This window comes from Paralichthys olivaceus, chromosome 15 (genome assembly GCF_024713975.1).
Source record: "Paralichthys olivaceus isolate ysfri-2021 chromosome 15, ASM2471397v2, whole genome shotgun sequence".
NCBI classification, from domain to species: Eukaryota; Metazoa; Chordata; class Actinopteri; order Pleuronectiformes; family Paralichthyidae; genus Paralichthys; species Paralichthys olivaceus.
Window position 1 is genome coordinate 14,359,628 of NC_091107.1, and position 17,267 is coordinate 14,376,894.

Below are 17,267 nucleotides of genomic sequence, written 5' to 3' on the forward strand. Positions count from 1 at the left end.
TCTGATGTTCCTCCATACTGTGCCTATGTCATTCCCCCTCTCACTGTACTCAATTATCTGTACTGGAATCAGAATAATCGCAGGGGCGTTGTTATTTATCTCATGTTTCCCTAAATATTATCAAAGGTTGACTGCGCCATCATGCAGGGATCAGGTAGAAGCCTGACAGTTTGCTGGACATAATAAATGAGAAATAGACTCTTTAGAAAAAAAACAAGACAGTTACTTCAGGAGATGGGATTATTATGAATGTCATAATTGGAGAATCTGAGACACTTTCTTCTTCATCGTCCCCAAATAAACATTTCACATCGGCAACATATTTAAAGTTACTGAGGTAAAAGGTACAAGTAGTTGTATTTCACTTTCAGTTATAAGATGCGGTGTTAAGTTTGTCCTAATAACTATATGATGTAATTGTTTCATATTCAAAGATATATATAAAGAGAGACTGCGTCTAATGCTCTGCCTCTGTATATAACTATTTTGTATGCTACAGGCTCTTGAAGCAGTGACTGTGCAAAGCCACACCAGCAGCAATAGTGGGTGAAAGTAGCGCCCTCACTTGGAAACTCGGTGGAGTTGCAGCACCAGCTGCAGAAGTGCAGTGGGAACATCATGTCCACTCTCACACCCTCTTCACTGTAAAGCAACACGAGGCACGAACATATGCACAAAATCCTGTTTGTTGTGTAAAGTTCATTATATAAAATTTATTTTAATGACAATATCAATGCAAATATAGCACTACAGTGATTTCCAAGGTACACCGTATCTTACCATATCAATATAGTATGGCACTCATATAATGGCCACCGTTTAGTAGACACACAAAACCAACGGCTTCTGTAAACTATCTTGGGAGATGATACCCCGGGTTCCACATCTGTCTGTGAAAAGGAATCATGGAAAGATGATTATTGGTATCTGAAATTAAACTGGGCAGAATAATGAGCATCATTTGGGAACTTTTCAGTATAAGGAATCTCTGCATGCATTGCACTTGCCCATTTCCATCAATCTGACCTGTGTTTGTTTAAAAATTGACTCAGTGAGACTGAAAACCCTTGACTGTCAAACACAAGCAGGTGGAACTAAAACAAAAGGCCAAGCAGTGACTCTCAAACATTTAGATAGGTCGTCTTTTCATGGGGTGTACTGTACTGTATAGTTTGGTGCCATAACTATCATCAAACAACAACAACCAAGAGACATTCAAGTGCCTTAATACTATTACAGAAGGGCTCACTCTTCAAGATACAAACTCCAATTCATGTGGCTTTCAGAAGTAAAACAAATATGTAACAATAAGCACTATATTAATAATTTTTTCTCGTAGTAACACCATGTCGTTGAACGAACAACACCAGTAGTTCAAGATAGCAGCAAAGTATTTAAAAAAACAAGAAATCTGTACATAAATAAAAATTAATGTAGAAAAAAAGACATAAATAAATCAATAACACATCTTAAAGGGAGTCTTGCATAAATTTAAATAAACAACTGTTGGACTGTGCCTTTCTTTTTGAGGGCTTACTGTTTATTAGTTGAACTATATATAATGCATGGAGTGGCTGCAGCAGATAAAGTACTTAATTCTTTTTAGAAAAAACGAGTGGACAAAGTTATGTTTATACAGTATATGCTACATTATATGTACTGATTACAAGTATGAAAATGGAAATAACTGCTACATTTTCAATCCGGTTGTACATATCTATTTACAGTACATTAGGGTTTAATTTCTCCTAAGCGTATACCATGTTTTTGTGCAGATTGTTCCAGCATTCTGTCTGAGGTGATCAATACTCACAGTCTTATCAGTTGCACCATGTTGTACAGTCTGTGTTGATGGGTGTCAGTGCTTGTTGTTCTGTGTGGAGGAACAATCACTAATGTGCAACTGTGGGTATAAGCATGAGTGATGACGATTTTCTCTACCTACTGTATGTTTGACTGGACTGCACGTGATGTGCCATCTGTCACACCACTGATTTTTACAATGATACCCCAAGCAACATGTTTTTGTACAACCACATGATTTTATCATAGTGAAGAATGCTGTATGTAAAAGTCTGACATGATCATCTCTACACATATATATATTATCTTTTTTTACAATACTGTATGTCTATTGTGACATGCAGAGAATGACACAGTAAATATGACTTATTCAAGTCTTAGATATGTATGTTAGGCTAGTTGACACAAGTTTTAATCATGTTGCTCCAGCACTGGGAGCATATTGCTATAAAATTGCAGAAACGTTGAGAAAGTAAATAGATACATTACAAATATGCAAACAGATACAGTAGGTAGCTTTTACTCCTTGTTGATGATTATTTGCATCCACAATGACAATCTATTAAGACATCTCATATGCATTCACGATTTCAAGAAACACTTCGATAACTTGTCAACGAGTCTGGCCTTTTCTCATCCACAGAGCAGTGTGTTTGGACGATTGTGTGCTGGAGGAAAATACATGATTCCCATGTAGTCAAGTAGTCAGGAGGAAATTTGGCAACACCAATCTTAGAGTAGATCCCACCCGTTATTGTTTAGATGGTGGTTTTACTTTGTAGCAATAGCACTGGTGTTTTGTGGCAAAAATTGTTGGCAATTAGAACAACTGAATACATACAGTAGTAGAGAGCAAGTACAAATCAACTGGGTATGAAATTAATTAATCTGATTTTAAGACGTGTTTTTCTTCACCTCTTTTATCAGCCTTTTTTGTTTGTTTTTCCAAATGAGTTTTCAGTAATCTTTATTACTGTCCTCATTCTCTCTATCACACACTAAGAGTGCTGGCGAATTTCTTCTTCTTCGTCCAAAATCTTTCTTTCCTCTGTGGCAACCATCTCACCACAAATCATCTAAAGAACATTCCTCTTACCAAACCCATTTTAACTCTCATCTCTTCTTTATTGTTCATTCATCTTTTGCTCATCTGTGTGTTTTGTGTCTTCCGTGACGTTCTTGCTAGGCTGTCCTATTGCCTCAGATAGCAGTGTCCCACACAACGGCTTGTGGCCTCTGGCAGGGTGGCGTGCCAGTCTTACGAGGCTCAGGTGTCCGTCTCCAGCTAGGGAGGATGGGCATGCTGTCCTGCTTGCAGAGACTTTTGTCAGGGCGCCTGTGGGCCTTGATCTCTTTGCACAGGCAGCGTTTACGCTCTATGACTTCCAGCAGCTTGCCGTCTCTCTGGCTCTGCATTGTGGATGGGGTGGTGCCTCCACTGACAGGAGGCTGTCCCTGTGCCAGCTGGGCGAGTTGCTGGAACTGCAGCTGCAGGTGGTGCTGTTGCTGAAGCTGCTGGAGCTGCTGCTTTAACTGAAGCTGCTGCTGGTGGAGCTGAAGCTGCTGCTGCTGCCGAGACATGCTAGGACTGCTGGGACTGCAGGGCGCTTGTGGCTGGGCCAGACCGTGTATCTGGGAAAAAGACAAGATGGTGAATTCATGAGACGTTTCGTGATTTTAGAGTCTTACTGTGAAGGATCACTGCAGAGCTGTACATAGTGACAACCATTCCTAACATGTTGAATAAAACTGCAGTGGCCCTGGACAGCCACTAGGATGCAGCGTTGCTTCAAATCTCACAGGTTGAGGGAGGGTCAACCAGACGCATGCAGACAGTCTCTGCAGCACACTCAAACTGCGTCAGCACTTGCTATGCAGCCAGAATCTGGGCAAACTGCACTGCTGGAAGACTGCAGCGCATCTCAACAAAACATAGCACTGCATGTTCTCTCATCCACTGTCTCATTTACTGGTTACATATTGGCCCATGTCATGTGCCTCTGCGGCTCTCATTCTTTTGAGGCAGGCCAGAGCCTTATTCTGCTCAGAGGACATATCTACAAGCTATAAATAGATGTGCAGGAGCAGTGTCTCTAGCAGGAAGCACAGTAATAATGAGAACAATATTAATGTTCACTCCCAAATCGACCATGAATGAAGTTAATAGAGTCTATAGTTATGAGGCTGGATATTACACTGCATATTCACCTGATTCAGGGCTTCTCGTGCTGGTAGACTGCTCTGTCTCTGGACGTCTCCACCCACCTGTCTCACTCCAGCAGCAGAGGAGGAGCGGCCCAGCCGCCCCACTTCTGTACAGAAACAAACGTTACACTTTGTGACTGCTAATGAGAACAACAGAATATAACTTTTCATTCTAACACACAGAGTCGTGAATGTCTAATGTGAGCAGAGCAGAACACGGTTAGCACACATCTTATTTCAACTACTTGACAGTTATAAAGTACCCAAGAGTATTAAAGCCACACAGTTTGATGACGTAGACTTACATTCAGATTTGTTCCCGTATCACTGTTTCACAATGTCAATGTCCATATCTTATATTGTCACTTGCACAGATTTTCATTCTATTTATTGGACATGAACCTTATACGCAATTCCACAATGTACTAAACAGGAATAAAATAAAAACTTTTTTATTTAAATGGTACAAATAACTTAAACACAAAAGTTTAAAAATGGATGTAACTGAGTGAAACAGCAATTTGAATGTTCAGTGTATACAGGCGTGTTACACTGACTGCTGTACACATTAGTGTAATATCACTTTGTGCAAAGGTTTACCTGTAATATAAATACCAATCTGTGTGTGCACTAAACCTATAGGACAAAACTTTACTCTGGGTTGGCCAATACAGGTAAACATCACAAAATGGGAGCAGGGCTCATGAGTGTGTTTGCAGGGACGTGGGTCTGTTTATGGAACACCTCATTTACTAGCTCTGCTTTAAGGAAAGTTATTGCTCTGATTCTTCAGGTAAGATTTGTTTCTGTCTCTACAGAAAAGCATGAGTGCGGACAAAGGGACACAGAGACTCCAGAGTAACTTCAATACAGGAGGAGGGAGGAGAAGAGGATTCTTGGAGTAAAAAGCCAGTTTAAAATCTACAATGCAGCAGAGGCAGACCATGTAAATCCACAGATGCAGCTCCCTCTCTGAATAGGATGTTGTGATTAGAAGCCGTGAGTAAAAGATTATGAACATTACCTCCATTGCGACAGGCAGGGAAGGTCTGGCAGGGAAGAGGCAGCCCTACTCTGGGCAGGGCTCTGAATCCCAGGCTGTTATCAACACCGGCCAACGACTCACTGTGACCGAGGGCCCTGCTGGAGACACCACTGAAGTGGACCGGGATGCCTGAGTGGCCTCCTCGAGACCCCAGCCCCAGCTCCTCTTTATCCATCCTTAACAAGGCATCGGCACTTCCATTCCATGCACGCCCTTCATCCTCTGATACAGGGGCAAGGACAGAATTAATATTTCAAATAATTAGAACAGCTTTTATATGCCTTTTTTTCATAGAGGCGTCTGCAGACAGTTTTCAAAATGACCTGTGACTTACTCTCTGTTTCTCTGCTCCCATGGCTGAAGGACAGTTTCCTCTGCATAGGCCAGTAAGACCCCTCGTCCGCGGTTAAGCTGGCACTGCTGTCCCATGGCATGAAGCCAACTTTTGACTGGTGGGACGCAGACCCTCCATTACTCTTGGATACCCTTTCACCTATGCCAGTGAGACTCAAGGGCTGCTGCAGCGAAGGCGTCTGAGAGCTTCCTCTCAGGCTCTCGTAAGCCGGCGGCCTCCGGAAGCCACCAGAGGGGTAGGTCCACAGCAGGGGGCTGTCTGAAGAGGGGGGCTTGTACGCTGGCAGGCCGTGCGGAGTGTGAGAGCGAAGATGTGGGCGAGAATGAGGACGCTGGGATGAAGATAATGGCGTTGGGGTTGAGCTGGTGCTGCTTTGAGATGTTTTGCTGCTACTGGCAGTGAGACATTCAATCGGTAAGGAGTGAGGCCCTCCTTCCCTATCCCAATCCCTTTCTCTCTCCCTGTCCTTATCTCTGTCCCTGTCTCTATCCTTGTCTTTCTCCTTGTCTCTGTCTCTCTCCCTGTGACTGTCTCTCTCTCTGTGACTGTCTCTCTCTCTGTGACTGTCTCTCTCTCTGTGACTGTCTCTGTCCCTGTGGCTGTCTCGAACTCTATCCCTGTGGCTGTCTCGGTCCCTGTCCCTATCCTTGTCCCTGTCCCTGTCCCTATCCTTATCCCTCTCTCCTTTATCAGACTTCAAGAGGAAGCTAACAGACTTGCCCTCCTTGCCTGTACTTGAGGTTTGGGTCTGGGCGGTGGCCTGGTTGGAAGTCTGAGAGCTGCTCTTGTTTGGAGCCGGGGAGTCTCCCCTCTCTGGCTTGCGATAGTGATGATAGTGTGAGGGGCGATGGTGCGGGTGGTGGTGGTGATGGGAGAAAGGGGAGGTGGATTTGGAGGAAGGAGGCAGGGGCGTGGAGTGACTCCTGGCTCTCAGTCCAGGAGCTGGACCCAACTGGGCGTCTCTGTTGTGTTTATCCTGTTGGGAACTTCCTCCTGACGACTCCTTGGAGCCCGACAGGGATATAGGAAGATTAGAAGAGGCTGAGGAAGAGAGGCTGGCTTGTGTGGTAGTGCTGGATGTTTGAGTTCCCATTTTAGCAGAGGCAGATGCCTTGTTTTGCACCCCAACCCCGCTGGAGGCAGCTGCAGGCTGAGGGAAGGCAAGCAGCGGGGGCCGATGCTGCAGAAGATTAGGGAAAGGGGCCGGGATCTTGGTGTTGGCCTCGGACTCGGATTTATTCCCTTGCAGCAGGTAAGGAGTGGGAGCACGTGGGGTGTGTGGACTGGTGGAGAGGACCTGCGGGATGGGGGTGGAGGATGCAGAGGAAGGCAGAGGAGATGAATGAGAGATCGACACGGTAGCTTTGGGTTTGGAGTAGGAGGGAGAGGAAGAGGAGGGGCGAGGTAAAGAGGAGGAGCTGCTAGAGGAGGAGGGGGTGACGTGGTAGTGTTTGGAGTTTTTAAGTTTCTCGTGTTTGGTAGGGAGGTGTCTGTGGGACTCTCTGTCCTCTTGCGACGGGTATTTCATCTCCTCGTAGATGGCCTCACTCTGGTCTGAGTCAGAATCTGGTGTGGTGGCCACCGGAGTGACGGGGTGGGGGGTGGCTGTCTGGCTGTCTCTGGTGAACACCTGGCCCACCATCTCTATATAGACCGGCTCATCCTCCCCATCTCCCCTCTGAATCTGAGAGTCTGTTGCCTGGAAAGGCAGGGATGTGGCAGAAGCAGGCACGCGTGGAGGAAGGGTGTCGAAGGTAAGCTGGGTGCTGGGACTTCTCTTGGGCTTTAAAGGAGGCACCTTTTTGGTTCCAATCTCTCCAGAGTCAGACTTCTTCATGACTGTGTGATTTAAAAAAGAAAGCAAGTCAACAAAAGAGATATTTTTTTCTGCAGAATAGGCACCTGTACACACATTTCTTACCGTTTTTCTTCTCTGAGTGTTTGGCCTGTGAGTGAGTGGGTGGCGGCGTCTCAGGGTGTCCTCTGCTGTCAGCGGATGACGAGCTGAGGCGAGTGCTTGGGTGACGTTTGGGTTTGGCCGGGGGGCAGCGGCCACCGTGCTGGGACTGGGTGTCGGAGTAATCGCCGTTTTCTAGACTCGTATCCCCAGCACCGACAGCGTGGCAGGACTGTGAGCGCGGCGCCATGGCAGAGGCACAGGAGTGAGGGGACAGGTCCTGGGAGGCCGGCATGGTCATGAAACCCATCCGGAAGTGCCGGCGGAAAGAAGCCAAGTCACGGACTTTACCAACGGTAGCTGAGGGGTCGTTTTGGGTGGAGCTGCAATTGGAAATGAGGTTGGGAAGAAATGGAAAATAAAAAAAAAAAGTGTGAAGAAATTATAGTGAAGGGAAAAAAGTCATGTAGTGACCTTTATATTGAGCTCCCTCCTCCACTCTGCTGCACTTGAAACATTGCTTTTTCAATAAAGAAATGCCTGCAGGGCTTTCATGGCCAAAGGGAAAGCCCTGGAGGCTCCTCCATCTTTTGCATCCACATATCCTTCCATCTGAATTCATCCACATCTGCTTTCCCTTCAAACACATTCAATTAGGAAATCAATTCCCCTGTCAAAAACAAAGCACTCTTTGAGCACACGGTGCTGCTGGAATTCCCTTATTTATATCTTTACATCCTCAACCCACATCTGCAGTCTGTTTCTGCCAGAAGCAATTAATCTGTTACCATGGGCACAGTTGTGATTTTCATTTCTTTGATAGTTTGTCTTCGAAATCTTCAATGACTCGAGCTCCCACAACAATTAATAAAACTGACAGAGAGGAATATATGACAAAAAATTGCGGTTTCACTAAATTGAAACATGCATTTTATTCCATTATCAGATCCACATGCACCAGTAGTCACACTGATGTGCGCACAGAAGAAAAATCTAAAGCAACATTGATTATTAGTTTACAGCTAAATGAACAATGAATATTGAAGGGTATTATAAATCATAAAATCCTAGAACATCAAGCAAAAATAAATAAATCATGAATAAAAATGTTATTGTAACTCGTGCACCTGAATGCACTTTATGAGAATTACACTTAAATTAAATTTAATCTATGCTGAAGTAAAATAAAGTTGTTGAAGTCGAGCACAGTTCAGGCGTCAGTGTCAGTGCTTTTGGTTATTGACGTGTGAGGTTTGATGACCTGCCACGTTCCCAAAACCCTGACATATCCTTCTTCACTTCACAGACACAAAATAAGTCCCTGTGGCCTTTAAGCCAACTCAGATCAGACAGGGTCGACTTACTGTTGCCGTATAACACACTTTTTCATTTACAAGGCTACTGTGAAGTCATTGTATTTAGGCAAAATGTCAGTGGAGAGAAAACAAAAAGTATTTTCATCTGAGATGGAAAATACCATCAGAAGGAGTGATTCACAGCTTTGTGAGTCTGATTTATGATCCAAGTTTGTGTTGATCACATCCCAGCAAAGACACATCTGCGTAGCCACATCTGTCTAAACATTTGACGCTGCGAGAAATTGTGTTTCAGAGTGTGTGATTTAAAAAGCACCAAATGTGCGACTGTTGGGTGTGTAAGTGATTCATCACAGCACACAATGACACCATATGACTATGGGTCATGAAGCACTCTTTTAGATCAGTTGCAATCCCTGTGATACACTGAAGCACGGGAGAAATAAATTGGATCTCACAATTTGCAGTCAACATATCGGGCAGCAGCAGCACCGGGGCTGCTCATCATGATAAACAGAGAGGCCCCTATTTCGCTCCTCCTGTGTGAGACAGTGTGTGTATCTGCACTTGAGCACACATGTGGTGCAGTCACAGTGTATGTTTGCATCTTTATAAGAATGTTTGTACCCTTGAACGCCTGTGGAGATGTACTTGTGACTCCTCACAATCGACACAGATACTAAAGGGCCAAATTTAGCCCAGAACAGAGGCTGAGCAGTTCCTTCCAGAACCTTAACGTGCTCTGTTTCTTTTCTGACTTCTTCTCAGGGCAGAGGAGAGTTTGAACTTCTTCAAACTAAGACTCAGCTGTACAAAAACCTCTTGTTCACTTCTCTTTTATTGTTGCCTTACATCTGTTTAATACTTTGGGAAATCCACTTATTTGCTTTTAGATAAGAAGATCCACACCACTATCAAATCTGTCTTTTTAATAAGAAACTGGATGCAGCAGCTGGTTATCTTAGCTTAGCATAAAGCCTGGAAATAGAGGGAAAATCTAGCCTGGCTCTTTCTGAAAACAACAAAATCCACTTAACAGCAAACTCAAAAGCCCACAAATTAACATCTCGTTTGTCGGATCGTTTGAACAGTGATATTAAGGCTGTTGTATGTGTGACTATGGATTGCTGGGAGCTACATCGTCCTGCACATAATACTGACTGTAGAGAGATACGAGATTTTTATCAATTCTTTCTTCAACTGTGTCAAAGACTTTTGGATGACAGGATGACTTGTTGTGGATACACAAGGTATTGATTACTCGCTGCAGAAGCCCCAGAGCGTCTGTATTCACATGACTTGATGTGGTGTTTCAATCATAAATAAAACCTTTCATGATGATCAAAAATACTTCCCTGCCCAACCAGGGCTTATCTGTGTGGATTTTGCATTTGGGGTGCTGGAGTCTCCAAACTGCTGTCAGTGTGAATGTGAATGGTTGTTTGTCTTTGTGTGTTGGCCCTGCAAGACGCTGGCTACCTGTCCATGGTGTACCCCACTTCTTGCCTAATGTCCAGCCCCATCGCAACCCTCAAAGGATAAGTGGTATAGAAAATGGATGGATAGTTGGATGGATGGATGGACGGACATACGGTTTTGGCTTTAATACAAGTTTTTGGCTATGTGATGAAGGTTACATATTCATCCTAGACAAGTAAGGAGCAACCTACCTCCCACTGCTCCTCTGTAGCCACTTAATCTTTGGTAGATTTATCTTTGGACAGACCACCTCCTCCTCAGTGTGGAAGAAATTCCCAGAGGATTTTAGGACTGTGGTGAGAAAGTTTATTAAGGAAATTTAGTTAAGCTAAGACTGCCCCTAGCGGTTACAGTCCCATTTCTGATTGATCTTTTTGGGGCAAAGTTTAAGAGTAGGTTGTTTTTTAAAGAGCTGAATGACAGTATCTATAAAATTGGTTTGAGGGCAAATCAGAGCACTAAAGTGTGTTGTTAAAGTTTCAGATGAGTTAAGGCTGAGCAGCTGACATTGAGCGTGTATCTGTCCTCATTCTGTTGGACTTTGCAGACATTTCTGACACGATACAGGACACTAATTGATTGCCTGAAGTTATGGGTTGTCTCTATTTAAACTGATCTGATTCTTCTTCTGTAAAATTACACAAAAATTGAATCTGCTTGGTTGTTTGAATCAAAGCAGTGAAGGAAAAGCTTTGTCTTTTGATTCTACAAATAGTATTATTGTAGTATTATTTACCAGCATGTGACACATGGTTGTAGGTGGCCCTAAAGCATTGACCAAAATAAGCCTTTATGACCACACCCGCACACAGATTTGAATTTCCTAAAGCTTCCACAACACAATACTCAACTTTGTTTGCCTGAAAATCAAGAATTAATCGTGGACATTGACTTTAAAGTTATTAATTTTTGTAAGGACTGTTTTTCTGTGTTCATGAGAGCGAGCCGACACGATGAAGATCACATCACTTTCAGCTGCAATGACGTTAACTAACCATAACGCTCTCACGTAAACTGATCAGGTTTTAAAGGTCTTGAAGTGCTTTGACGTGTGATTAAGATGTTTGGATCTAACAAATGTCCTATCATTTCTCCAGTGGTTTTACTGTAAGCATTCTATATGTTTACCATATTTACTGTATGCATAAAAAGGGAAAAAAGGTTGGTGAATCTTGGACTGGTTCTCTGTTAATTTCTCAATACATGCAGTGTCGGCCTTAGAAATGTAAAATATCAGCATTTAAAGACGCAATAAAATCAACCACTTCTAATCAAACTAGACTGGCACTCTATATAATATAGCACACACCTCCTTATAGATCTTAGTTTCCTTTAAATATGCCTGATTTATTTCATCAAGACCCGTGAATTTTTCCTTGGGGTAATATGTTATAAAACTTCACTACAGCAAACCACATTACTGGATCCATCTCCTGATCTAGATTTGCACCAACATTTAATATGTTCTTCCCTGACCCATACTACCTCCTCCCACCAAGTTTTGTGATAATCCATCCAATAGTTTTTGTGCAGTATTGCTCACATACGTACAAACCAACCAACAGTGTTCTTTGGTCTTCAGTTAGGAAAAGCAAGAAAACCAACTTTAGTTCGTTTGTCAGTTACAACTTTCAAATAAAAAAATCATCACTCTAGACTGAATGTCCAAGTTAGTTACAAAAACGTTTGCTTATTTGCTTGTACAATACTTCCCAGTGTGCATTGCATTAAGTTTTAAATTCCCCAGAAATCTTAGTTTTTGTATGAAATAATGGAGACCAGTATGTGTCTGTATGAAAACCACTATGGCGATAGAGCTGCACTTCATACATTTCTTGCACCCTTGTTCTTCACAGAGCTAACATCATAGGGCTTTAGTGCGACTGATTGTATTGCAGCCAAGCTGTTCCCAGGGATAAGGTTTGACTAAACAAATATTAAAATTTGAATAGATTATTATATAAGAGGCTCTAAACCTACTTGAAAAATAGAATTTCTGCTCTACACACATGTCAAATAATATAAGTGGTATATTGTGCTAATCCGAAATGACTGTCTGATGCGAATGATATGGTTTTAAAATATAACATACGTTTTTTATTTAATAAAAAAATCATCTCTTACCTTTCTTTTTTAAAAGAAAATTTGTTAAAGTTTGTGGAATCTCTTATTTATTTTCCATATGACGATCTGTCAACTTAATTTATTACTTGCATTGTTTTTTAAATAATTCATCTATTTAATCAGTATTTTATTTACATTAATGAAAGCCTTTGCAATTTACATGCATATGATGACACAAAAGAATACTAATTTGCCTTTAATTCATCCCTCTTTGTCAAATTGGATATTAATTACTGAAACGTATTAAAGGGATTTGCAAAACACACACACGCGCCAGTCCATTCACACTGGTCTCATCATTCTGTGCAAGAATTAATAAAACCTGAGCTTGTATCAAGGTTTTCTTCCACCTGTTGCCACCACCAGGAATCGTCTGTCTGCCTGTATTAGTGCCAGAAGAAACAATCTCTATTTTGAAAACTCCAATGCTTTAATTGTGTGATTTTTCTCCTGAGCACCTCAAGATCTTAAACTGTCTACCACTGCCCCTCCCACCTTCCTCACTCCTGCCTCGAATCCATTTGGTTTCAATCCTTTCGTCCCCTGTGCAGTTTCATCCCTGACCCGGTTCTGTTCACAATCATCACCGGTCATGTCCTGCCTCTCACCTCTGCCGCTCAGGCCCCACTCAGCTCTGCTTACATCGCTCATCGTGTCCCGCTGTCCCACTTGCTGCCCTACACCTCCACTGGCTTGATGCTGCCACCACGTTGATCTCAGCTGCCAACACAAGAGGCCTCAAACTACAGCTGTGAGTCAGAAAGCACTGGAACACGCTTCAAAACAAGATGAATTGTTGTCCTTGATGTTCTCCCTCTCCTCGGTGGCACAAACAGCCCCACACACAGCGTAGAATTAGGTGAGTTATAGGTGACTCACATTTGAACAGTGCCTCTCTCCTCTGTCCCCCAAACACCCACTCAGATGCACGAGATCACACATTCAGGGCACACACACACTTTTCTACAAGGTACTTTGGGATGAGGTTATGTTGCTGACACCTCGTTTAACTCTCACAAATTATACGTAGTAAAAAACGTACATCATTATATACACTGTTATACAGTGGATGCATGAGGAGCACTTTATTGTTCCAGTCGGTCAGTGTCAGTAGTTGTTAAGCAGTTTAGTCCAGTGGTTCAGCTCCCCTCACAATGGTCACAAAGGGTTGGATTAATTAGCCCTAGTTCTGCTACAAACATTTGAATAGATTTTTTTCAACTTTTGTGTAATCTTTGCTTTTTATGTGAAATATTGGATCATTTTACTTTGTTACAGTACAACTGTACTCAATCCCTAAGGCAATTTGGTTCAGGGCATGAAGATAGAAAGAAGATACTCACATGCACTGACAAACATCCAACAAACAATAGCACAATAAAACACAATAAACTAACTGTTCAGATGAGTGGAGCTTAAAGTACAATTTCTTTAAAAATAATACACTTCTTTAAAAAATACTAAAATACTTTTCCTTTTATTGCTTTGAAAATAATAAATATCTTCTTACTACTGAGCTAAAATGTCTCTGAAAATCTTTGAAAATACAAAAGGTTATAAGAAATTAAATAGTGTACACGGTAAATAAGCATTTAAGAGGTGGTGTTTTTATCTCAAAATAAAAATAAAACCATTTGGGAGAAAAGTAAAAGCAAACATTTTTTGGGAGCCACTAGTCGAATTCTAGAAAAGGAAGAGTTTACTTTGAAAGCAAGTACAATCTGTAGCGTCAGAAAAAATGTATCAATATAGCAGTATAAATATTAAAAACTCAAATAAATTACAAGTAAAAGTTCTGAGTAAATGTACTCTCTACCACTGCTGTCAGGCTGAGCTTCAATGACCACACTTCCTATTGTTCCTATATATTCATTAAAAACTCACTATAGGCCAGATTTTCTAATTCACTCTCTTTATCAGTTCTTACAGAATCATAATGGAACGTTTGTGTGTGTGTGTGAGAAATATACCAGTACACCATCTCAGACTTGACTGATAAAACAACCAAACTAAATTCCTCTCGCATCATGTAAGACCATTAAAAGTGTAAATAGGTGGACTCATCATACTTTACAGTTCAGACCCTCTGATGACATTATTTAATTTCAAAATAATCACATTTGCAGTGAGACGAATGAGGCAACAACTTTATTTAATTCCTAATTTTTCAGTGGTTTTGGCTCCTTTCTGCCCTCCGACACCTCGGCTGGCATTAAAATAATTTATCTCATCTACAGAGCATATTAACTTCATTATGAACTGCTGTTATGCAAATTAGCCCAAGACTCTTCAGACGAACCCCTCTGACTTCATGAACTGTTCGGAATGAAGATTTTGAAATTAAACTCATTCATGGCGGCTAAGAGGTTTATATCCCTACTGAACTGAACCCTAATGTAATCCCATATATGCAGAGCTCCTGTGAGCTGATCCCCCTCACCTCTTTTTGCTTCCCTCTTGGTCCCTCTGCCTCCAGTCCAAACGGCTCTTACGATACAGCAGGTTCATGTCGCTGCGGGGTCGCTCCTCCTCGCACCCGATCACAGTGCAGTGTAGCTGCTTGCTTCGCCTCTCTATGTCACGCAGGAAATGCTCGACTGCCACATCCTGGGCTGAGCCAGAGCTCATGGTATAGAAGAAGACTCTGGAGAGGGGGACGTATGGCAGAGGCGGCCTCCTCCAACTCACCTAAACAAGAAGAAACAAGGGCAATGTTTCAGCTCATTAATCATTAAAAAACATGTTGAACTGCTTCCCTGGGCTTCAACATTGTAATGTGGCGACACACTCTGAAACCCAGATAACCCCCGAAAGAACTGGCCGAACTTAAGGGGAGTCATAGCTTATCATTCTCTCTCTGTCATAACAAACAGTCCTGCCCATTACTCCAACTGGCAGCCTTCAGAGCAGAGACAAGGTGATGCATGGTGATGGAGGGCACAGTTTTGTTTACGCTTACCTCGAGTGTATCACATGAAAACTATTTATTCTTTCATTATCCAGTTATGAATATTTGAGTAAGCATGGTAACTCAGCTGCAGAGCGTCACTGGCTGCAGGCCCTGGGATGGCCTAGCTAAGCCTGTCTGCTAGCCAGACGGTAATGTGGTTTGTCATATGTAGCGCATGAACAACTTCACGCTCACCCCATGAGAAGTCAGGCTTGTTGTGGGGCAGATATCTGAGAATACAGTATTTTCATGGTGGAGAATGTGAGTGTGCGATGCAATTGGCTGAGAGAAGCACAGCTGTCAGCTGATGCGTGTTTACAGAGGGTTTTTTCCCTCGTCATGAACAGAAACAGGGCTTGAATGTTTGTGTTTTTTTGGTAGTGGACACTGGAGCATTATTGTCGCTGCTTCTGGCATCAGTTTGTTTTGAACTGAACACCATTGCTGATTAACGCAAGTCAAGCAGTCACTTTCATGAGATGCAATAAGTCAATGGTCAGGTTTTCAGTCTCAAAGAAAAATAAAGGAAAAATATCCAAAGGAAAGTGTGTCAACTTGTTGATATATATATATATATTTAAATCACTAGCTTGCATTCACATGTTACAATGGAACAGCATGCCAGTCCAGGGTAATGAGCTCTAAAAGCATTCATGTCTCAGGATAAAAGCAGCATGAAATATGAATAAAAAATATATAACATTTACATTTTCTAGCTATTCTAATTCTGTGCATATTCAGAACCACTTAAACCTCCAGCTACAGAGCATGTTCACTGCTATTATAAATCTCATGCATGCTTCACTATTGAGGACACAAAAAAAAACAAGAACACATTGATAGCATCAGGCACTGTCTCCTGGGCCAGGCAGCATGTTGAGCTGTGTAGCTGTGTGTGATTCTTTTGTCACGGCTCAGCGTGTCATCCAGTGTGTCAGCGTGGTCACTGCTATTCTTGTATCATCGCAGCCCCGGCCACAACCTCGACCACTGCCGCCGCCATGCTTGCTGACTCAATGTTAATTAGGTTAGGGAGCTGCGACTGTAGGTTGGGATTCTGTTAACGGGAGCTTTGATTTGGGTTTCTAGGATCTGGCAGCTGAGCAGGCAGCCCTGCAATTGTCGCATTACATGCAGTGGGTTGCTGTGCAATTATCTGAGCTGACAAGAGCAGGAGATCTCTGTCTTACAACTGCAGACAGGCTCGTCTCAAACTGGGCAACAAACATCATTTTTTACAGACACACAAAACATGGAGCACACCGATACAAGTTGGCTGTGATCTAAAGTGTTCCCTAGAGTCGCTCTCAATCCCAAATAGATTCCAAGCATTTAACGAGTTGTTTCAGGAGCATCTGTAGGGTCAGAAGTCACTTCAACTCCTCATTAGAAGCAGGAGGCAGATGGAGCTATGATTCATACAACGCAATCGGTATGCAGAGCTGCAGACTACTCATTCATGCACATAAGCAAACAGATCACACACACACATACTCAAATCCCCCCAATACATGCTAAACACATGCATACACACATGGTGTAAAAAATTAATTACAAATGCTCAGCAGTTGATTTAGAGTGTGACTTACTGATGATAGGGAATTTAAATCATTAGAACATCAACCTAAAATTTAAAAAAAAATTTGTGCATAAGAAAAAAAAGCATGATGTTCGACCATACATTTAAGTGTCTGAATTTAACGCTTCTGGAACACTTTGTGCTGCAGCCCTCAGCCCTCCAGCCTTCACCTCAGCGGACAGGGTTCTGTAGTGTTCCTGCGCCTCACTATGAGCGAGGCGTAACGCTGCAGAGTGGAGGGGAACATCGCAGCACAGCACTGACCTGGCCTTCATGTAGGGGGCAGTATCTCTACAGAACACATCCAAAATACCTATTTAACTAGAATAGCACTCATTAGAGCACATACCTCCACTTAGGTCCAACAGTCCCCCCTTAAATATGTTCCCTTAATTTTTTTTATTTAGATACATGATATATTATTTGGGAAAAAAATATGAAAAAACACTCTGTCTTACAATGTTAGGTGGGTTTCTTCACTGACCCCTACCTCAGGTTCAGTGTGTAGAATTTA

The 17,267-nt window shown here is 42.4% G+C and overlaps 1 protein-coding gene across 3 annotated transcripts in view; it reads right to left on the reverse strand.

Moving 5' to 3' along the window:
* Window positions 1-2,022: 2,022 nt before the first annotated feature.
* LOC109628362 (neuronal tyrosine-phosphorylated phosphoinositide-3-kinase adapter 1) overlaps window positions 2,023-17,267 on the reverse strand; it is a 35,237-nt gene continuing 19,992 nt past the window's right edge. For all 3 annotated transcript variants that reach the window (XM_069510392.1, XM_069510393.1, XM_020085442.2), the window contains 6 exons: window positions 14,665-14,912; window positions 7,330-7,688; window positions 5,388-7,247; window positions 5,033-5,275; window positions 4,012-4,115; window positions 2,023-3,435 (listed from right to left, as the gene is read on the reverse strand). In XM_069510392.1, coding sequence (XP_069366493.1) covers window positions 3,004-3,435; window positions 4,012-4,115; window positions 5,033-5,275; window positions 5,388-7,247; window positions 7,330-7,688; window positions 14,665-14,912 — 3,246 coding nt within the window. In that variant the 3' untranslated portion in view covers window positions 2,023-3,003. The remainder of the gene's footprint in view (window positions 3,436-4,011; window positions 4,116-5,032; window positions 5,276-5,387; window positions 7,248-7,329; window positions 7,689-14,664; window positions 14,913-17,267) is intronic.